This window comes from Talaromyces amestolkiae (assembly GCF_001896365.1).
Source record: "Talaromyces amestolkiae strain CIB chromosome Unknown scaffold18.1, whole genome shotgun sequence".
Classification (NCBI taxonomy): domain Eukaryota; kingdom Fungi; phylum Ascomycota; class Eurotiomycetes; order Eurotiales; family Trichocomaceae; genus Talaromyces; species Talaromyces amestolkiae.
The window spans coordinates 199,493-222,056 of NW_024468054.1; the positions used below are offsets into that span (position 1 = coordinate 199,493).

At 46.8% G+C, this 22,564-nt stretch overlaps 7 protein-coding genes across 7 annotated transcripts; 5 read left to right on the top strand and 2 right to left on the bottom strand.

Annotated features, from left to right (window-relative positions):
* Positions 1-155: 155 nt before the first annotated feature.
* Positions 156-1,786, top strand: BHQ10_008122 (uncharacterized protein; the record flags this gene model as incomplete). Its single annotated transcript, XM_040880893.1, has 4 exons — positions 156-306; positions 392-978; positions 1,027-1,254; positions 1,307-1,786. The coding sequence occupies 4 exons, from the start codon at positions 156-158 to the stop codon at positions 1,784-1,786; spliced, it is 1,446 nt and encodes a 481-aa protein (XP_040736624.1).
* Positions 1,787-2,093: 307 nt separating this feature from the next.
* Positions 2,094-4,074, bottom strand: BHQ10_008123 (uncharacterized protein; the record flags this gene model as incomplete). Its single annotated transcript, XM_040880894.1, has 4 exons — positions 2,094-2,888; positions 2,938-3,234; positions 3,284-3,769; positions 3,916-4,074. 4 exons carry the CDS (start codon positions 4,072-4,074, stop codon positions 2,094-2,096), a joined length of 1,737 nt encoding a protein of 578 aa, XP_040736625.1.
* Positions 4,075-4,606: 532 nt separating this feature from the next.
* BHQ10_008124 (uncharacterized protein) lies at positions 4,607-5,471 on the top strand (the record flags this gene model as incomplete). Its single annotated transcript, XM_040880895.1, has 5 exons — positions 4,607-4,712; positions 4,806-4,858; positions 4,921-4,994; positions 5,065-5,399; positions 5,461-5,471. 5 exons carry the CDS (start codon positions 4,607-4,609, stop codon positions 5,469-5,471), a joined length of 579 nt encoding a protein of 192 aa, XP_040736626.1.
* Positions 5,472-6,822: 1,351 nt separating this feature from the next.
* On the top strand, positions 6,823-8,058 carry BHQ10_008125 (uncharacterized protein; the record flags this gene model as incomplete). The annotated part of the gene is made up of 1 exon (XM_040880896.1): positions 6,823-8,058. The coding sequence occupies one exon, from the start codon at positions 6,823-6,825 to the stop codon at positions 8,056-8,058; it is 1,236 nt and encodes a 411-aa protein (XP_040736627.1).
* Positions 8,059-8,593: 535 nt separating this feature from the next.
* Positions 8,594-11,393, top strand: BHQ10_008126 (uncharacterized protein; the record flags this gene model as incomplete). Its single annotated transcript, XM_040880897.1, has 5 exons — positions 8,594-9,029; positions 9,110-9,352; positions 9,462-10,713; positions 10,801-10,977; positions 11,033-11,393. 5 exons carry the CDS (start codon positions 8,594-8,596, stop codon positions 11,391-11,393), a joined length of 2,469 nt encoding a protein of 822 aa, XP_040736628.1.
* Positions 11,394-11,482: 89 nt separating this feature from the next.
* Positions 11,483-12,442, bottom strand: BHQ10_008127 (uncharacterized protein; the record flags this gene model as incomplete). Its single annotated transcript, XM_040880898.1, has 1 exon — positions 11,483-12,442. One exon carries the CDS (start codon positions 12,440-12,442, stop codon positions 11,483-11,485), a length of 960 nt encoding a protein of 319 aa, XP_040736629.1.
* Positions 12,443-18,059: 5,617 nt separating this feature from the next.
* Positions 18,060-18,929, top strand: BHQ10_008128 (uncharacterized protein; the record flags this gene model as incomplete). The annotated part of the gene is made up of 1 exon (XM_040880899.1): positions 18,060-18,929. The coding sequence occupies one exon, from the start codon at positions 18,060-18,062 to the stop codon at positions 18,927-18,929; it is 870 nt and encodes a 289-aa protein (XP_040736630.1).
* Between the last annotated feature and the right edge of the window lie 3,635 nt (positions 18,930-22,564).

Genomic DNA, 22,564 nt, shown 5'->3' on the forward strand with positions numbered 1-22,564 from the left:
TACACACACCAGGACCACGAGAATTACACTCCTTTCTCTACACCACTTTATCTGCATTCTCTGCCTTTTTCTGTTGCTGGTCGTCCTGCTGGGAGGTCTGTTTCTCCTGCTGTGAAATCGTTACTCTCCCCCGCCTCCCCACCTTCTTTTACACCATGTCGAGTACAGACCATTTCCCTGTCGCCGACGACTTTCAGCGTCAGAGCGATGGGTTCATGCAGTGGCTTTCTCAGCAACCTGATGTGACAATCAGTCCCAAAATCCAAGTCCGAGATCTCCGTCATCAAGGCTCTGGCAGAGGCGTTGGTACGTTTTACATGATATTCATGTTTACCTTTTCCTTAGTCAAGCTTTTTGTCTGTCCGCATTTCTCTAACTAACCGCTTCTCAGTTGCACGTAGCGATATCCAGGAAGGAGAAGACCTTTTCCACCTCCCACACCACGTCGTGTTGATGGTCAAAGCATCTCGACTGAATCAAATTCTCGTTGACGAACTGAAAAATCTCGGTCCCTGGCTGTCACTCGTCGTCGTCATGATCTACGAATATTCGCTAGGCGAGCAGTCCAAGTGGAAGCAATACTTTCAAGTGCTCCCATCAAAATTCGACACCTTGATGTTCTGGTCCGATGAGGAACTCTCTCAACTTCAAGCCAGTGCTGTAGTCGACAAGATCGGAAAGCGGGATGCGGAAGAAGATATTTTCGACAAAGTATTACCTGTCGTTCGGGCACACCCAGACCTCTTCCCACCCGTCAACGGCGTCATGTCTTACGATGACGATACAGGTGCACAGGCATTGTTGGAACTGGCACATCGTATGGGCTCACTGATCATGGCTTATGCTTTCGACATTGAAAAGGCAGAGGAAGAGGAGAGTGAGGGGGAAGACGGATACTTGACAGATGATGAGGAGCAATTGCCGAAAGGAATGGTTCCTTTGGCAGATTTACTTAATGCAGATGCTGACAGGAATAATGTATGTTGCTGGCTAATATTCTTTGAATCCCTCAATTGACATGACCAGGCACGTTTGTTCCAAGAAGACGGGGCGCTTGTCATGAGAGCGATCAAACCCATCAAAGCCCGCGACGAAATTTTCAATGACTACGGCGAATTGCCTCGTTCAGATCTCCTTCGTCGATACGGTTACGTGACCGACAACTACACCAAATATGATGTCGTCGAACTGCCCCTGGCCGGCCTCTGCCATGCTGCTGGGTTTGACAACATTGAAGAGAAAGAATATCCCCAGGTATGTGTTCATCACTCCTATTCCATTGCTTTGCACCAACATAACATCACAGCTCAAACTGCTCGATCAACTGGAAATTCTTGAAGATGGCTATTGCGTCTTACGCCCATCCGCCGAGGATACCCTGCTCGACATACTACCAGACGAGCTTCTCGCTCTCCTGAAAACCCTAACCCTCGATTCCGAAGAGTTACAACGTTTACTCTCCAAAAGCAAACCCCCTAAACCCATCATGGGAGCACGTGAGGCTCGTGTGTTGCTCGAAGCAGCGCAAACCAAACTAGCCCAGTATAGCACGACGATACAAGAAGATCAAAACTTGCTTCAGCAATTTGTCTCGTCATCTATACTGCGGACTAGGGAACGTCGTCGCTACCTAGCTGTTCAGGTTCGTCTAGGGGAGAAAGAGATTCTGCAAGCCCTTTTGATGATGCTGCAGGACTTTTTGACTGCTGAAGAAAAGGGGTCCGGTAAACGTGCGGCGGAGGGTACGGGTCAGGAAAATCAGAAGAAGGCGAAGCACCGTCATTGAAGTCGGTTTTCGGGGGACTCATCAGGTATGGAAAAGACTTTAGATGCAAGCAGAATGCGTCCAATTATTTTTTTTGCTAATAGTGTTTCTAGTCATACATGAAGAACCACCGCCTCGGTTCCTGGTATATATGTACAGTTTATCAAGATTGCCGATTACTCCAAGTGTTGAGCGGGCGATAAAGGACGGCCAAAAGAAAGAAAGAAACTCCAGGTATACAACAACGATGAAAGCATGAGGCATCTCCCCGAAAGCATGAAAAACTCCCGCTATGCAAAATAATCAGTCGAATAATACAGTTCAGTCATTAAGTCGAGGCATTCGTGACTGCTCCTAGACCAGGATTGGAGCCCATTGTTGCGCCTGGTGGTGCGTTGCGCTCCCCTGCCATTTGTCGCGCGCTTTGGGCTTGCGCTGCTGCTTGTGCTGCCGCTTGAGCTTGAGCCTGCGCGTGGGCTTGGGCTTGCGCCTGCATCTGCGCGACTTCACGAGCTTTCGCCGCCATGATAGCACGATGTTGCATGACTTGGATGTCATACTTTTCTCGCTCAAAGACAATGTCGTCGTCCTCGTCCTCGTCGTCATCATACTTGAACCGATCGAGGATGACAGGATCAATGTCTGCTCTATGCCTTGCTACCATGTTGCGACGATCTATCATCACACGGCCACCTCGGCCTACACGTCTCCTGAAGGAAGGTATTTTTGTGGTGTCATCATCGATATCAAAGGTCGCGATACGATCACGGAAGTATGGATGCAGATTGTCCAGCGCAATGGTATCATTTGCATCCGATGCATCTGAAGATGGGGGAGTGGGCAATTGGGTTGTGATGGCGGGACGGAAAGCAGCTTCAAAAGTCCTCTTAGGAGACGGTGTCAATGGAGCCGTCGTATGGTCGACGTATCCTTCGTTCCATTTCAGATGCTTTTGCAAGTTCTGTTTGATGTCGCGAATAATTTCGTTCTCCTTTTCGGCCTGCACTTCCTCCAGCAATTGCAAGTCCTCAGCTGCCTGAGCACCAGGCCGCTGAGATATGCGAAGCTGCGGTGGTGGTACAGGACGCTGTAAAGCTGGTACATCGACGGGTTTCTTCTTGGGCTTTGAACGTCAGTGATGAATTTCCAAGATCGAAAAGTCGATGTCTTACCTTCTGGTTGATGAGATCCTCATCATCGTCCTTGATGCCGAGTTTCCGTTTCATGTCCTTGACTTCCGCACGCTGTTGGAAGACTTGTTTTTCGATGATGTACATCTCCTTCCTGGCAAGTTCGCGCTGTCGCACGAAGGCAACCAATTGTCGCGCGTCCTCCAACTCTTTGCGAAGCCTGCGCAGCTTTTCGGCGCTCTGCGCATCTCTACCACGAGTCTTGCGGATTTGTCGCACTTCGCGCCTACGGAAACATACGTATGGATCGCCATCATCGGTATCTTGGCCCGTTTCGAACTGCTTCGCGTTAGACTTTGTTCAACAACAACCAATTGAAGGGACCCACCTTGAGAGCCACTTGCAGCGGATGATTGCCAATGCTCACCCTCCTTTTCTTCCAGTGTTCGTATATGTCCTTGGCAAACCTCTTTATATGTTCGTCTACAGCGGCATCAAAACACTCTTCAATTTCGGCGTATGAAAGCACAGGAGGGCTGTCTACAGACGCAAATGGTTGTTTCGTTTGCGCGGTCTCTTCAAAGAAATACATCACTTCCTCGAACTGGTCTTCTGTGCACGCAGGGGTAGATGGGTCTCTCTTCTCGTTCATAATCTTGAGGTAGACATCATCCTCCTCATCCAGATTGTACATACATCCGCAGCAATCCTCCACAGTGGAAGAGAACCGGATGTACGTTGCCGGCTGCGAGAACGTTGGAGGGTACAGTTCGTCATATCTGATATTACTCAGAACGGTTTCGGGAGTGGGGATATTGGCTTCGCTGATTTTCCCGAGGGCGACGGCATTGATGGCAGCTTGAAGATGGAATTCCTATACATTTTGGATAATCGTTTAGCTAATTGGTCTGAAGGCACAAATGCGATCGATTGGTCGACGCGAAAATTTTTCGCGAATAGCCTCATATATATCACGTGACATGCACGGTCCGGGGACGAGAAAGAAAGGAAAATACATACCGATTCTTCGGCCTTTTCAACGCCAGTCTCGACCTGTTGGAGCGCGGACTGGACATCCTCGTCGATGGCATCTATTTGATCCTCCCTGACTATGGGGATGGACGCCTTCGAAGTGAGTTTCTTCGGGCGCGTCCTCCCCATACCCCCGTACCTAGTCATGTGAACTTCGGGACGCGATGGTAGGCGCAACCATGCGAAAGGGTGGACAAAATTAGCACCAAACGATAGCCTGAGTCATGAGAAATCACGTAGTCGTAATTTTGTGATGAAAATAGATGAACGAGGGCAAAATAATGATGATTGAAGTCTCGTGGTGCCACACCGGTCTGTTGAGTTGACGTTGCCATCTCACTGCGTTGCAGCCTGTTTTGGGCGGGTGCACGGCCTCAGGGGCTCGCTTGTCTATCCGGATACGGTTAGTGCGGGGACTCATGATATCAAATTCCTGATAGTCTTGGTCCGCCCGCTGTAAGGGGTTAGGCTAAGGCATTAAGGCTGGATTTGTCTTGGCGTCTCCGTAATGATATCGGCGTTCCTCAACTTAGTTTATTGTTGATCAACTATCACCGCCAACTACGATACTCTGTACCTCATAGTCCTGGATACATTCGAAAATTCTTGCCGATAGTCTCTTCTTCTTTCGACTCTTCCCACGAGTATCGCTTTTCCACCCCCGATAAGAGCCTCAGCCATGGACTCGCACGTGGTCAACAACGCCGCTCTGTATAATACCAGAAGGCGACAAGGCTCTATTGGCGGCAGCCAAGTTCTCGACAGCATTATTTCTGCATCCAACTGTGAGATCTTTCACTATTCTTGCGCTCGATGCAAGGCGCTTGGACATCGTCGTTGTCGTCGTCAGTCAAACTAACAGCCTTGTCACAAAATAGTTGACCGCGATGAAGTCGATCGCTTGCGCAAGCGATTCATGAAATTAGATAAAGTATGTTGAGGCATGACGGGAAAAGATACAGTGTAGGAGACACAGACTTATGCGAAATGCAGGACAACTCCGGCACAATCGAACGAGAAGAGTTTCTTTCACTTCCCCAAGTCTCGTCCAACCCACTTGCTCCACGGTACGTCCCCAAAAAGGCCCTTTATCCAGTGTACCCCATAATCAACTGACGCGTGCTGTTTTATTGATAGAATGATCGCAATCTTCGACGAAGACGGCGGCGGCGACGTCGACTTCCAAGAATTCGTCTCTGGACTCTCCGCATTCAGTTCCAAGGGCAACAAGGACGAGAAACTGCACTTCGCCTTCAAGGTTTACGACATTGACCGCGACGGCTACATCTCCAATGGCGAGCTGTTCATTGTGCTAAAGATGATGGTGGGCAGCAATCTCAAAGATGTGCAATTGCAGCAGATTGTGGATAAGACGATTATGGAGGCGGACAAGGACGGGGATGGAAAGATTAGTTTTGAGGAGTTTAAACATATGGTGGAGAACACGGATATTAGTATGAACATGACGCTGAGTAAGTTCACAACTCCCGAAACTTAGGTTATATCATACTGTGTTACTGACTGTTGTGCTAGATGAGATTTAACTTTCCTGATGCTGCAAGATTTGTCCCTGTTGCATGCCGATTTCATTATGTTGATCTGTTTCTCTTTTCGATGCTCAGCTATAAAGTCCTATCAGAAGGGTGTATCTCATGTGAAATGACTTATGACCGACCGCCTGCTTTCGGGTGTATGAATAAACTACGTGCATGACTTCATAGCATATTGCTTGAGTTTTACAGACTGTTGGCAACTTGGCACCAGTTGACAGTATTGGTCTCTCCGACGAGAGCACGCACTTTGCTATGAACCGGTATGTTCATTGGATAGCCGAGGCAGGGGAGCGTAGCCAGCGCATCGGTCGATTGCACAACGTATTTGCACAACGAATACGTTGTACTCTGATTCCTGACATGTCATGGGCGAATTCATTTCTGTACAGTGACCGGATCCACGGTATCTCTTATACTGATCATATTTTCTTAATCATCATAAATATCTGGTTCGGGGAACTTAGGGCTAATATTGTCCCACCGCCTAAACGTATCATATTTCCTATGCAAGAGTCTGCGCCTGTTGATGATTCGTGCCGTGTTACTACAAAAGTCTTAAGCGCTTACTATGAAGCGTTTTATTAGCTTTGTCGAATAAGGGCCCCTTCAAGCTCGGGCTAGTGGCGACCGGAGTTCCCAATGGCTGACGCGGCACGCCTGCGTAACCCTTTGTTTAATTACTTGCCTGCAATCGTGAGCTGCGCTTATAATTTTTCTTTCATGATAGAGATTCTCACATAGAAACACGGAATGACAGACCGATCGACATTTGCAACTTGAACCCGTACAAGAACCATACTGAGTCCTAACAACCATGCCAAAAAGCTTGTATACGGTTCAGGATGTCTAGACAGCGTTCGGTGTGCCGATGATGCCCTAAAGGCCCCTTCCGGTGTTTGAAGCTAATGCTGMCCCGCCAATCGGCCCCGTCTTTGTACCTTTTCGACTGGTCTAGATAAGTAGAATGTTTTTCGATTGGAAGAAAATGAAAGAGATCTATCGAGTGTTTCGTACTTCCTCTAACCCAATGTGCAATAGCGCTGACCACGCAATCAATATTCTAATATTCGGTCTTCAGGGACTCGAAACACGATGTCTCTGCACTCACAGCCATCTCTCCTTCGTTTCAGCTTCGAGTTTTTCTTCCAGCGACTTGACGTCGATATAACTACATTCTCTCCCTCAAATTTAGTGCTGTGCACTGAAGCTGTTCGTTCTTTTGCGAAAGAGTTCATTCATTTACTCTTCAACAAAGTCATTCTTTTCAACTGTATAGACACCTGACTCTCTTTTACAACAACTGCAACAAAAACACCCACCCTTTTCTGTCTTTCCAAGCAAAATGGCCTCTTTTCTCAAATTGGCGGCTGCCGGTCTTTTGATCGCCTCCGCAGGCGCTGTTCCCACCAAGCAAGTACGCTCTACATCCGTGCAGAAAAGGTCCAGCAGCAAGGCCGGTGCTGCTTACAACGATGCTTCTCTCGTCACGACCTTGTGCGGCGATTCTAGCGGTATCTCATGGGCCTACAACTGGGGCAGTTCCAGCGATGGCGACTTGCCTTCTGGCGTCGAGTACGTGCCCATGCTCTGGGGCACCAGTAGCCTTTTCGTCGACGGATGGACCTCAAATGTCGAGGCAGCCCTTGCAGATGGCAGCAGCTACATCATGGGTTTCAACGAGCCTGATTTGGCTTCTCAGGCCAACCTCGCTGCCTCCGATGCCGCCACATACTACAAGCAATATCTCACCCCTTACTCTGGTAAAGCGAAGCTAGTCAGCCCTGCTGTCACTTCCTCTTCGAGCACTACCGCAGGTCTCGCTTGGTTCGAGTCTTTTATCAGCGAGTGCACTGACTGTGGCGTATCCGTTCTCGCCGTCCACTGGTATGGCGACTCTGTCTCTGAGCTCCAGTCTTTCATCACCGAAGCGATCAGCACCGCCTCCAACCACGGTATCTCCGAAGTCTGGCTTACCGAATGGGCCTTGAGCGCGGATGAAGGTGGTATCACTGATTTGGCTACTGCTGCCTCCTTTGTCCAGGAAGCCGGTGCATGGCTTGATGAGCAGTCTGCGCTTACCCGCTACTCCTACTTCTACGTCGCCAATGGCTACCTGCTCACAGACGGCGCGGTAAACTCTGTTGGTAGTGCTTACGCATCTGCTGCTTCATCTTCGTCTTCCTCTTCCTCCTCATCCTCCTCCTCTTCGAGCACCACATCTACAACATCCACCTCGACCTCCATCTATGTCGCTCCCACGACTACTTCGAGCTCAACATCCACCTCTATCTACGTCGCCCCAACCACGACCACTGCTGCTGCCGTCCCAACAGTCGATACCAACAATAATGTCGCGGAGACAACCACGGAGGCATATGGTGCTGCTCAGGCTGCAACTACCACGGCTGCGGCGACCTCTACAGCACCCGTCGTGCTAACAACAACAACCGTCACTATCAAATCGACCGTGACCGTGACCACGGGCTGCGTGCCAACCCCGCCGCCCTGCGAGTCATCCTACGTGCCGACGCCCTCATCAGGCTTCGTAACACAGACAGCCGTGCCCTCTGCCGTTTAGTCAATACTCTATGTCGGACATTGAATTCACTTTCTTTCTACTTTAGGTCCTTTGTTTCTTCTTTACCCCTCCCGTTTTCCCATTCTCTTCTGTTCGTCAAGACTAGATATCAGCAAAAGGGGTGGACTGAATACTTTTACCGGATTTATTTTCAGTACTATCGGGGAGGGGGACCTCTTTTTTACTATCAACCATTCACAATGGTCTATTTGTTCAGAATATCTCGAAGCCTAGCGATGCGTGAATCAATTGTAATTTGTATAGAACATGATCCTCATTCAAAGTTACCCTGACAGGGGTTTCAAAATACTTAGGCTTATTTGGAGACAATAGGTAGTCTATAAGGTGTGATCATCACATAATATTAATTGTGCAGTGCTAACATCAATCTGGTAAAGCGGAATTCTGTTATCTGTTAGCTTGGTATTGTCTACAATCTGTCCTATTCTAACGCCTCAATCTTAATCACTCTACTTCGGATGCCTTCGTAGAATTTCTCCCTGCATGAACCAAGAAAGTGCTATTTCATACAGCCATGCCCCCTTACCTTCTGGAACCGGTCCGCAGCGTGCACGAATCGGCATCCCTGTCGCAAAATAACATACCCGCCTTCTGGGGAGAAACATGGTGGAGAATGCTCTGGGTCGACAGAACTCTAGAATCAATCATCCCCGACGCCATTAAACGCATGCCGCGCAATCTCGTCAAAGACCGGGCCGTGCGAAGACACGAAAAGGTCGTTGACGTCGCCGCGAATGGTAGGGTAGTGGGATTTGCGCGATGGATTTTGCCTCCTTCGCACAGCCACGGTTGGCTTGATGCTCAGATTGAGGATGTTACAGCAGAACAAAGAAAGGAATTTGATGCTCTTTTTGTGTCGGCGGATTGGTCGCATCGCGATGATATGCCCGGTTTCGATGATCCGTTGGATGCGATGTTGTGGAAACACAAGCCCAAAAATCCACATATCAGTGAGTTGATATCCATACAATTCATCAATTGATGCATCCATAGATGATATGTGGAACATTTCTCTAATCTCAAGTCCCAGAGCTTGACTACCTGGCCGTTAGCCCAGACTACCAGCACCAGGGAATAGGAAGCCGGCTTGTCCGATCGGGAATTGAGCAAGCAGACAAATTAGGGCTGGAAATATTTCTCGTGGCTATGGGTGCAAATGCATTGGCTATGTATCAAAAATTAGGATTTGAGCTTATAGATCAGTTGTCGCAGGACCTGAGGCCTTGGGGATTTGAGGATTCCTACGACACTTTTATTCTCATAAAGCGACCTGGTTCGTCTTAAGAGATTGGCTAGATAGTATCACCATTGATTCTTATTGGAATCGCACAATTGATTATTAACCCAATGTAAAGAGTGTGTACAGGACTCGTATTAGACAGAGGCTAAACTACCCGCTGCGGATTCCCGACATTTTCCATTTGACTACACCACACAAACAAGCATCATGAATAACGCTACCAAGAAAAAAGCAACGCGCTCCTCCTTAGCTTGTCTCTCCTGTCGCTCACGACACATCAAATGCGACGGAACTAAGCCTAGTTGCAGTCGCTGCATCGAAGCCGCCAAGCAGTGCGACTATACTCGATCGCGCAGAGGCGGGCTTGCTCGAGAAGCCCTAGCTGAGCGGCGCAAGAGACTTGCTGTAGCGGCTCCGCCGGTTAGAAGTGATCAGACCCCAGTGAACATTCAGCATGGTCATAATACCATAGACGAGGGCTTTACCATTGATTACGGCTCTCTGCTCGATGCGGCTGATGTGACATTCATCTCGCCGCCGTTGAGTCATCTCACCAACATCGAAAACGATAGCTTGCTGAATTCATACTACGAGAATTTCCACAATTTCCATTCATTCCTTTTACCTAGGAAATACATGGTGAAGCTACATCATGATTCAAAAAACGAATCTTCCCTAGCACCACTTATTGCCACCATGCGCTTTGTGGGACATATCTACAGCGCCCACAAGTGGGACATGGAGCTAAAGAATCATCTCGAGGCATGCTTCAGCGAAGCATCATCAGCAGATCCAGTCATGGTTCAGAGCAAACTTCTATATTCAATTGCTCTATTTTGGTACGATTACAAGGCAGAAGCTGCGGCGCAGATTGAGGCTGCGACACGACTTGCGATTGAGCTGGGAATGTTTCGTCGAGAATATGCGACTGAACATGGAGCCGGAGATCCTGTCTTGGAGGAATGCTGGAGACGCACGTGGTGGATGCTGTACATCGTAGAAGTATTCTATGCAGGGACTTTGGGGACCAAGGCATTCAAGGCTGTGAACGTCGAGGCAACTGTTGATTTGCCCTGTGAAGAGCGTGAATATGAATCTGGGGAGATCCCCGTGCCAAGGACGATGGAAGAATTTGACTGTCGTGAGTTCGCTGCCGAGGAGACAACCTCGTTCTCATCTTTTGCATACCTCATTGGCGCTGTTCGATGCGCTGTACTGGCGATGTCAACGAGGCCAAAGGCCCCAGTCAAGGAAGACTCATTGCGCATAATGCAGACTGCCGACTCGGCTCTTGATGGATGGCTACTTTTATTGCCGAAGGATCGGAAGCAGATTATGAATAAAACCGGGGAAATAGATGAGCTGATGTTCCAGGCGCATCTGCTTATCCACGTGTGAGCAAGTCTTCTTCATTACTCTACAAGTGGATAGTATTCTGATGTCTTTTAGAGCAACTGTCAGTCTACACAGACCATTATCAGACCTCAAATTCAACTCTGTGGAAAGCATCTCAAGCTGCGCCAGAGACCCGCCTATCAATACTACCACACCGGAACTAGTGAACATCCACACCGTGCGAGTCCTTCGTTCTGTGGAAGCTCAAGTTCGGCTTTTGACATTGCCAGTGCGGAAATTTTCCCATACGCCTTTCACTACGTGTATGGTTAGCGAAGGTACATTGGCGCTGCTGTCAGCATGTAATTTTGTATTCAGGGCTGAAGAGTTGGCGACTGCGAGAGAACAGATTCGGATGATTATTGGATGTTTGAAGGTATTGGGTGAGGTGTGGCCCAGGATAGCGAGGAATGTGCGCGAGATTCAGACGATCGCTCAACACGTTTTGGGACTAGACTCGAAGGTGGCTGTCAGCACTGGTACAGCTAGCACTTCTGTTATCAGTGAAGTACCAGACCTTTCAGCTGGTGAAGAGCGGTACGAAGCTACTTTTGATATCGCTCCTCTTGAGTCTATCGAGGATCTCTGTGGGTTTTACAATCTTCCTATTCTTGACTTTGACGTGGGATGTGATGTACATGACGAGATGAGTGAGGGTCACGGTAATAACTTTAGATGAATTGCTAATATGAACGGATTTTCAAACACAAGCTACAGTCTACCTTTATTAATTATTCAACTATCCCATTCACTGACCACGTTATGAGTTCATCCCACAAAATCTATCACAACCTTGTGTCCCCGACCTCTCTGGCGAGCATAACTCCACGCTCCCTCGGCTTCACGAAAAGGAAACGACTTGACATCTAGTGGCGTGATAGCACCTGCATCAATCATTTCAGCCGCCTTGCTCAGTCTCTCTGCATTACTCGAGATGATGAAATATACGTATTTGACGTTAGGCCACTTCGCAGACTCGGCAGCCTGACATCTTTCAAACGCCCATGGTGGTGGCGGGTCGGCCACGGTGACAATCGTACCACCATTCTCACTGATGGTCTCCCATGCCTTAGTCAATATATCACCCCCGGCTGTATCAACAACCAAAGTCACATCCTTGACCCTACTTTCCCAGCGTGGCGTATTATAATCAATCGCCTCATGAGCACCAAGCTTCTTCAGTGTATCATGATGCCGACTCGAAGCAAGCGCAATAACGTACGCACCATGCGAAGAAGCAATCTGCACAGCGAATCGACCAACCGCTCCTGATGCCCCCGTGACAAGAATCCTCGTACCAGCCTCTTTGATACCACCTCCATGATCAAATATCGCCTCCCAAGCTGTTAGAACCGGAATCGGCAGCGCCGCAGCTTGCGCATGCGATATCGACACTGGCTTATGCGCGACTTCATTGGCATTACCAATGACATATTCCGCCTGCCCTTGACCCCCTTTACCCGCTGACTTGAAGGCAAACACATCTTGATTTATGATCAGCGGCCCATCGTACTCCGGCCCAAAGGCAGAAATTACGCCGGATATCTCGTGTCCTGGGATGCGTGTAGGGCAGTTGTAGAGTTCAGGCCAGAACACCTCGTCGCCTGTAATTCCGGCGGCGTGGACTCGGATGAGGATCTCGGATCCTTGAGGTTTAGGCTCCGGTATGGAGTCGGTGGTTACGATCTCAGGGGATGAGGTGTCTCCTAGGACTTGAACGGCTCTCATTTTGTTTGCTTGGAAGTAAATCTGGCTTTAGGGATGAGTGGCAATTGATGCAGGAGGTGTTCTGTTCCATATTTATAATGTATATGTCGATAATATCTTGAGGTGGCGGATAGCCTATTTGTAGCGGGTATGCGGATTGGATACCCGCACTCGGTAATCCGTTCATCGACGCCATACTACAGAGCACTCTATCTACCTTTGTATGCATTATAATTTTGAAGTCTACACAGTGCCTTCCTCGAAGTTCCGGCATAAAGAATGCTGATGACGCCAGATTAGGGTTACTTGAAACCCCTACATAGCCCCCTTATTAGGGCGATAACCCTAACCTTATCGGAGTATCAGCTAGAAGTTAGCTTTTTAATGTGGCCGGTGTTATTGCTATTCTCAGCAGAGCCTTAGGGTGGTATCTTGTACCATCAATTGATGGTGATTTTTGACTAATCAATTCAACAATTGACAATGAAAGGTCAACAACATGAAAGATATGACCAGGGTTTGATTGCATCAGCTCGTGGCTTGAAGCCACAAGACTTTTCTTGCATACAATTATGCAAGTAATATCTATTTGAGCACATTACTCAAATACTTGGTACTATAGAGTCATCAGGCCGAGGAAAGTTCACTACCCAAAACAGACATCACCGTCCAACGGCTATTGCTGTATTGCACATAAGTATAAGGTTTGAGTAGTTACCTCACCACTCTGGCGCCCTCACCAGACTGACCGAGTCAGTCTCCGAGAAACAGCCGAAGAAAACAGAATCGCATGCTCCTGCAAGCCAACCGAAAAGTCACTCGATTGAACAAACTTTCTTTTTTGTTCTGATATTAGCACCAACGGCGGCAGCTTAGTGGAATCTAGGTCATACGAAGTGTTCTAGCCTCTTGATAAGTAATTCGTGAATGGTAAGTACGACTACGTACTAGCTATAATTGCGGCAGGGAACAGGTCTTGTGCTGGAACATACACAAATTCAACGATCGGAGAACATGGCCGTTCTGGGGTGGTTACTGATCTGCATCCGAAGTAGAACCGATCAAATGCCGCTGAACTTACAACATGCAGTTAGACGCGGGTGCGCGCCGCAGTTAGACTGAAAGTCAGAACGCGCATATACACTGATGGAGGCAGAACCTACATCGTATGGTCCTTGATCGATTGGGAATGAGCAAAGTTCACTTCGTACGTGCTAAGTCTACGAGTTCTATTACATCAAAACTCGATGAACTACATTCCTACATAGTCTACGGCTATAAAGCGATCTCATTTTTGGGGTTCTTCTAAGCTGCGCCGTTTCAGGAGCCCTGCCCAGACTATAGTCACAATACGGTCGTACGGAAGGATCGTTAATCTCAAGAGAAAGGACTCTTGCATGACAAACTCTAAATCTCGGTCTAGTCCGATTCTCCCATATGGCATAACTGTTTCAAGCATCCCTGAACAAGTTAGGATAGAACGGTAACAAAGAAGGTTGACATTCAACGGCGCAGGTACAGCACGTGGCGGCCGGCTGGATGGATCCGCTTGAGCTATATGATTGGTGAACACCGAAAAGAATCCGGCGCTAGACTGTATAAGGAAATACGGCTTGCGTCGGCATTCCCSGCGCCCGGTAATTATGCGCGTGTGATTGGTCAAAATGGAAGTAAATATCCGCGATTAGCCCCACAGGGCTGGTTGTATCATTTGTAATTCTGTATCATTTTGTATCAATAATATAATAATACGAAGACATACTCCGTACAGCAATGTGAAAGAGACTAAGAGTGTATGCAGCGATCGGCAGTAGTACGGCCATGCAGTTCTTCCGCATTTAGTCCGTTCTCAAAGCGGATGAAAGAATTCCATGAGTTGTTGCTCGATTGAGCAGTTACTCCGGAACTCTATTTAGCCTCACTCTGAGGTCTTGGAGGTTACGTATGTCATGAATGTCTTTGATCGTAAGCTGCTTGTTTGATTTGTATTGTTATCGTAAGCTATGACATCCATGTGGTTGAGAATGGTTACTTCTCTTTTCCTCGGGCCTCGGCCTTAGACAAAGGAAGAGATGTCGATTGTGATACGATTCTACATCGCTCATGTGTGCCTAATGGAATCAGGCTTCAACATACTATTTAACCCCGTACAGGAAGAGATCGAATACGGAATATCCCGAGACTGCATTAATCAATCGCTCAATTGAGATCACCCTACGGAATACGTATTATGCTTTGCAGCGGCCCCACAGTCTCCATTGTGGATAATGCGGCAGACCTGATCTAAAACAATTTCATCTACGCAATATGTCGCAGCCAAAAGCCGCTTGTCGTTTCATCTAGGAGATCTAGTGTATATTTTTCGCACTCAAAGTCTCAAAACACGAGGTTTCGCCGAGCGAGACTGCAGGGGAGGAAATGTGCTGATCAGATTTGTCTTTTGTGTTCCGACATAGCCGGCAAGGGGAGTTCTAGACTGTTGGGCATCTTCAGATGAGATATTTTCCGGGTGGTTGGACTGGGACCTTACGACTGCGACGACCTGAATGATCTTACAGTGGGTACCTTATCGGACAGATTTGCTGCCTAAATACCTTGAGCTGGAGAATTAATGCTGACCTCACAAAGAATATTATATCTTGTGATTTTGGGTAGTTTGGGGATGTTGTCGCTCGAGTCATTCAAAATACGTAGATACGCACGATGCTCAAGTTAATAAAATACAACAATGATAGAACTCCCCACTTATCTGTAACCCTAGCTCGGATGACGTACGTCAGTGATTCAACGGCTCTATTCGCACTCAAGATTTCAGAGGACAGAAGTAGATAATGAAACCTTGGCTCGCGACGTAAGGAGCACCAGAAAGCAGATTCGTAGGGCCATACTGTGGAGATTAAAGAACAATAAACTCACTTGAATGAGTAAATAGAAAGCTTCCAAATGCCGTCTAGAAGTTTCAAGTTCATTTGGGTTGCGACTGTTGGTTATATACGACGTTGTAACATGCTCTTACATTGGTACATATGATCGCTCCCTACTAATAATAGATGCGTAGCAAAGGACCTGAAACTCCGTCGCCGTAATTTCTCTCCGTCTCTGGTTTCCCGAATAGGAATAAGTGGGTGCAGCCTCATTGCGGGATTGGCAATAGCAATGCTTATAAAAACATCCGATCACTGAGCCTGAGAGCGTAGATCATCATTGACGAGGCTCCAATCACATCCCATAATCATATGAAGTATGGTTCCGTGACAGGGGCGTCGCGTGGTTACAACCAGCTGCGAGGGAATTGTTCATGTTACCACACTTTTATGAATTGTGAAATGTGCAGTCAAGAATGATATCTCAAATGATCAACCACCTGCTCAACGGCAAATTCACAAATAGTAATGCGTCGCGGGTTGCGGCGGCTTGCAGGCCTGCAGGTCCCCGAAGGACTCAGAATTTAGGGCTATCTAGGGGGCCAATAGCACGTTTTCCGATGAGGCGGGACTACTGCAAGTTGTCCAACTAAAGGGGTGACTACGCTTGTCCTTTTCCGGTTCCTTTTCTTCCTCTTTCGGTGGAAAGTCTATACGAATAATTTCTAAGGCATTGGTCAAATACAATTAAATGGAGAACTAGGGCTTCTCTCGAGTTCCGTCCGCAATTCGCAATTATTAGGTATCAACTCGACCGATCCATCGAGGCCCAACCAAAAGATTACGCCATGCGATCTCCGACAACCCTGGAATTAATTAGAGTTGTATTACTATTATTGTGGTCATTAATAATACCCTCAGTAGCTTTGAGTCTTGTGTCTACTACGTATACTAAAATACTAGGCTGAAATACTACGGTACTCTCTGCAAGCCCTAACTAGGAGGAAGAAAATTAAAACAGGCTGATATAGGCTTGCCCCCCGCGCAGCCCCGTTTTACGATACTAGATAGTAAGCAGTAAAAAGGATGGTTATTTCTTACTCGAACGGATTATTCCTTGTTCAGTCAAGTCACCACCTGGACTAAGTTCAGAGTACGTACTTGTTTACGGGTACCAACAAAAGGACGTAAGAGCTACTTTACTCTTGACACTTGATTTGATCAATCCAAGCCCTTCATGGGTTAAGGGTTCCATCATTCACAGGCTGCTAACCTAAGCCTACATTCTTTTTCTTTTTGGATCTTCAATGGTCTCGCCTTGTTTTGCCTTGACTCGCCCTACTTTGCGCTTTATCTTGAATATGCTCATTGCCTCGGAAAAGAGCGGATTTGCCCTTTTAAGAAGAATATCAAGTGCATACAGAGAGATCAGGTTCTTAGATTCTTAGCATACTTTCCAAATCCGAAAATGGTAACTGTTTTTGCTTTTTCTTCGTACTCCCCTCTCGAGGACTAGTGTAGATCCAGGACCCATAAAAACAATCTTTTGAATTTATCGAGCATGAGGCACTCAAAACCATAGGCGCTGTGACCACTTGACTACTGTTTCTTCATTCTTCCGCGGATATGACCTTTTCAGCTTCTTGGGACAGGGCAGAAACAAAAGCAACGAAAATAGATAACCACCATACTAGTCCCAAGTACGTACTGTCAGGGCTAGGAGGATCCGTGCCAAATCCTTCAATTAATTCCTGTATCCGTCTCGTTACACTTCTGTACACTACACTCTCTGAGATACCATTCTATTATATCTTTCCCCTTGCACTAGTATCATTCTACCATTCCTTCGGGTAAGCCTAAATTTTCTTTTCTTTTCCCCTTCGAAGCCCCGCCAATGCTAATACAAGCTAAACTTCGGTGGACTAGATCGAGATCTAGAGTTGCCACAATTAAATCATAATAATAATGATATCTTCTCTCTCGGTCTTACTCTGTTCTTGCTCGAGGCCCAATTTGATTTGGCGGCCAGAAGAGGCACATGACGTTGTGAACCCTGCTTGTCAATCACCACCGATCAACTCCTTCGTATCGCCGGCTTATGTACCCTGCCCACCTCTTGGAAACCCGTCTGTCCTTGATAGTGTGAATGAATGCTTGATCGAGGCTAAGATCGGAATAGAAGCAGTTTGAAAAAGCAACAAAAAGGGCACCTTGCCTATAAATATTCGATCTCACCATATCATCAACACCTGTGGACACTACTCAACTACATATCTACTCTCTGGCATCAGTTTCATTAACAGGCATCACCGTCTAATTTCTATTGCGTGAGTGGTTGACCCAATCTAATGTCTTGCCCAATCTCAGAACTTCTTGACCTACGGAACGTTTGCGGAGCCTAGGTTACCTTTACCGTTACTGGGATGATCCCTGAAAACCATGACTGACTGACTGATTGATTGGTAAACGCAGTGCGACCGGTGATACGCTCCAGCGCATTAGAGGCACTTTGAAAGAATTGTCACGTTTTCACGGGCCTCTAAAATTACCTTGAGATAGTCAGCGAAAGAAATAGGGTTTTCCTTGCATATACCCAACGATTCCTTGACCTGAAAAGATCGGCAATTTTGTCGGGGTTCAGAGCGAAGCTCTTCAGGGAAGAAGTTATCATATTTGATAGCAGAAACCCACAAACCGAAAAACTGGACCTGTATCTGACACCTCCGTACTCGCCTCCGTTGCGAGGCGGGCTGCTGGAAGATTGTCAAAGTGGAATGGATGAAGGGGAACATCAACAACATGGCTACTACCAATATCCGTCCGTGCCTGGCCATCCACGCCGAGTAGTACAGCAGCAAATGTCTCCTGCACGCTCGCCGGAGAGTTTTCGACGGTCAGCCACTCAATCTGTACGCCGGAACCGAGCGCAGCAACCACCGCAAACACAAGCACAAGCACCTAATCGTGGAGGCGCATCGTCCAGACGGAGAATTCACCGTTCTTCTGGCACCGCAGCGTCACATCACGGCATTCCTCCCTCATCAACAACAGCCGACCCATTGCAGCAGAACGTAGCACTTCAATTTCAGCAGCGCGCCCTCTCTCCAGAGTCTGTGAGACATGTACAATCACAACAAATTGGCTATCAGCAGCAACAGTATGACACGGGGTTTCTCTACGGATTCGATCAGTCCGGAACAGCACAGATGACTTACGGCATATCCTTAGCAGAGAATCTTGGCGGTCTGCCCAGTGGTGGTGTTCGATTTGGGGTTCCACAACAATATTTCCCATCGGCGGACGTTGCCGAGAATGTTTCTCAGTATTTATCTACACAAGAGCAACTTGCGGCAGAATATCAGCATCAACAACAACGAAGTCCCCTGAATCGACGAACAGATACAAGTACGATGTCTAGTTTCAATCCTACGGGGAGCATGGGAAGTATGCAGCAGCAGGCTGTGCAGAATATGACGAATTTGGAAGATGCCTATAACCAGTACCGACAAGCGTTAATTACAGTATTTGGGTATACACAAAGAGGCCACCTGAACGAGGCTAGTCGATTGCTGCTTGATCTATCCGCATGGCTTATTGATAATGCGCGGGACTTGGGTAAGATCTTATCCTTTTTTTGCCCCTAAGGACTGCACACGCTAAGACAATATGGTTGTATTACAGGTCTATTCCGAGATGATCCCAGCACACTCACGAAACATAGACAATTGTGGCACGAATTCAACATCTGCTGGCTATCGCTATGCCAGAAGCAAAAGGATCTAACAGAAGCGTTATTACGCAATGGCGGCCATCGCCGTCGACAATCATTACAATCACTACTACCTGCGACAATGTTGAGTGCCGACTCAATAGAGAAAATGGGGCAAGAATTGATTCGACTTTGTGATTTGGTCGAACCACATGGACTTGTGGATTACCAGATGGGGATATGGGAGGAGGAGATACTTGATAGTAAGGCGCAGGCAACTTTTATCTTTCTTTTCTTTTTTTTTGGGTGGAGACTAATCTGATGCCATCATCATCTTGCAGTTCTCGGACAATGCCTCGATTTGATAGACTCATAACGGAACAACGATTCCGGTGTTCCATCGACGATGGGTGGCGATCCGGGTCGATCTTGACCCTGTCACGAGCGATCCAAAGCCCTAAAAGGCCAAAAGATGGGCCGAACGAAGTCCTTGGCGCCTCACTCTTCTTTTTCGGTTCTGTACAAATATGCGACCCCATTTATCGGGTTCTTTTTTCTATTTATATACATATTGGCTTGGACGATTATTGGCTGTACTTATACTACTTTTTTGGGTTTAGGTATCATGCGGCGCGATCCGATGGGTTACGTTGGTTGGAATGGGACTAGGGACAATTGGGATGAACATAGATATACCTCTTGATTTTTGTTCTTACTACGTACATAATCAGCAAAAAAAGAAGTTTCGAATGAAGGACCACAAAAGAAAAAGGATGGCAGGGAGGGAAAAAGAAGGGGAAAGCGTGGAGTTTGGGTTCATCTGTATAGACTACTACCTGGAATGTTTTTCTTGGCCTTTGATCTTTTGTATAACACCTTCCTATTTTGGTCTACTCTACTGCGTAATTTTGCCTAGATATAACTTACTTAATATGACAGTAATAAATGCCGATGCCCTGTTCTGCTCCTCCCTTTAAAGCTGCCATCACTTCATAGTTGATCACAAGTACCAACCTAATTCGGATAAGGGTAGTTGCGCCTCGTTCGTTTCTTTTTCCTTGATAGTACGTACGTAGTTAGCTTATAGGCTGTTAAAACACGTTCTATTATTTTTCTCCTCAAACTCCGCGCTTAGCACCCATGATAATAACAAATAATCTGCTATAATCGAAGATCATTGGCGCTAAAATAGATTGATCATGTTACCCAACACCGGGGATCCGGGAAAATGGGGGGCTGTCTACTGGACGGTGGACACCATGCCGCCTTTTTGATAATAATATGTGTACTACTATAATTGTAGGGACACTTTAAGGTAGACTAAAGGTAAGTAGCCTTGGAACATAGATTAAGAGGGAGGCACTATTGGTTATGGGATTATCCCCGAGAAGCGCCGACCCAAATTTTTGGGTCATCCTTGAAAGTTGATGCATAATGTAACTAAAAGTAGGCCTTGTTCGGTGCCGGCATAGTACGCCTTGATGACAGACTAGTCTGTAGACGATGAACTATCACGTACGTAGTAGTGTAGCATCGAAATGACTGCTAGAGACGGGTTCGTTTAGATTGATTCCCCGATGTTACTTAGGGTTAGGGCTGGAGGTTCCGGGTTTTTTGAAAAATTTAGCTCTATAGACTATTAGGCCTCAAGAGCGTACCTTTATGTCCGGCATGAATAGCTCAGATATTTGATACAATTATCTTTCATCAACGAAGAAAGCTTATGTATTGACTCAACCAGGCAGCGGACAATCTATTTCATCTAAAGCATCGTCCGTAGTGATAAAGTAATGCATGGTGAAGAAGATATTGAGGTAACCAAGGGAAAATATGACATAACGAGAAAAGATCTACCGAAAGTAGGCAAAGAATTGAGTGAATTGAATGGAAAATTCTCAGGCCGTAGTGAAACAAAAAGACCCTATCAGCTATGACAACATTATAGCATCTGGACTCTTTTGTCGATCGCCCAATGGACTTTCCGTAACTATAAACTATGTAAGTCCAGAACTAAGCTGTGCGCCCTAACGTCGACATAAGACATGATTCGCAAAGTACACTATAGCTCTAGATCTCTTTATACAGACCGAGATGCCAGTAAAATAGATCTCGCGGTCGAAGTTCGGATCGATCGAGCAAACAAGTAATCACATGTCAAACCGCTGCATAGCATGTATCCTAACGTCGGGATCTATGCAGATCTCAAATAGCCGTGTATGAACCACCGAAAATGTATGGAATTCGAGATCCAGATGCAGATCGTCAGATACATCCTTCAACCTTGATCACCACAATTCAAACAACCAGATACCATATAGATGAAGATGTGCTTCATTGGCATTAGGTAACTCTACATGCTTGACAGATGTAGTCAATGACATCCACAGAATGGGCCTCGCGATCAGTGAGTATCATTCAGCGCCATTGCAAGCCCAGCAGACGCAAACGCCATCGACTTGTGCAGACGCCAAGCAATCATACTGTAATTCTGCCAGGGTACAGTATGTAACCCTATCTTCGTAGTTTTGTTGCGGTATTACACTTTCTTAGTTCATAGGATATTAATATGCATCTCACCTAGGTGGAGTCGAGTTACCAGACTGTCGGGGCTGTCTTACCACGGAGTACATACGTAACAGTACATTCAGCTGTGACTATAGGTACACGGGATTAAGTTGCCAACAAGAAAAAGGGATGAAGCAGAGGTTCTCAGTCTAATTCGGGGAACTCGGGTAGAAACCTCTTCATGCACGATGCTCCATATGGATGGAGCTAATCTGGCTCTGACCTCTTTTTGGGACCTAATCTTCCGCGTCATAGGTATAGCTGATATAGATTTATAGCCTATATCGTAGGCCGACGACTGTCTCAGGTCGACTAAGGCGGCGCTAAAAGCGGGCGATCTCAAAAATAATGAAGATATTATGATACTAGAGACAATGACATCGATGCGAATCCTTTGTCCATACCCAAAGGGGATAATGAAGTGTGTTTTAACCCCCAGAACATGGATTACCGTAGTAGCTGCTGTCAAAGAGACAAAGTCACCGGATATATATACATGGCTAGTATGACTAGCCAGGCACTAAAATATGCACAATACAGGGATTAAAATCTCGGAATCAAAAGCAAATAAACCTTAGTGATCCAAGCCATGGTCGGGAGTCAGGACTCGGTACCCAGTCGCTACCTCATCATCAGGCTAGACCTTTGATCTACAAGGAGAATTGCCATATAGTATGATATGTCGTCAGCCGAAAAATGTACTACATAGTTTTATACGCTACGTACTAGCCCTGGACGTATACGAAGTGACGAACTCATGATCCAGGGGGCGGAATTGAAAAGCAATATCCGATCTCAAGAAGGACTCCACTCCTGTCATATCTGTAAAATAGGCGTACTAAAGTTTGATATGAGTCATGTTACGAAACCTACCATATTTACCGGACCAATGATTTTTTTTACTACATAAGGTCTTTGACTGTAATTTGCGCTACGTTCGTATATACATTACAGTCTCGATTGAAATTCGTACGGTTGTACTTGCTGAATTGGTGGTACGTATAG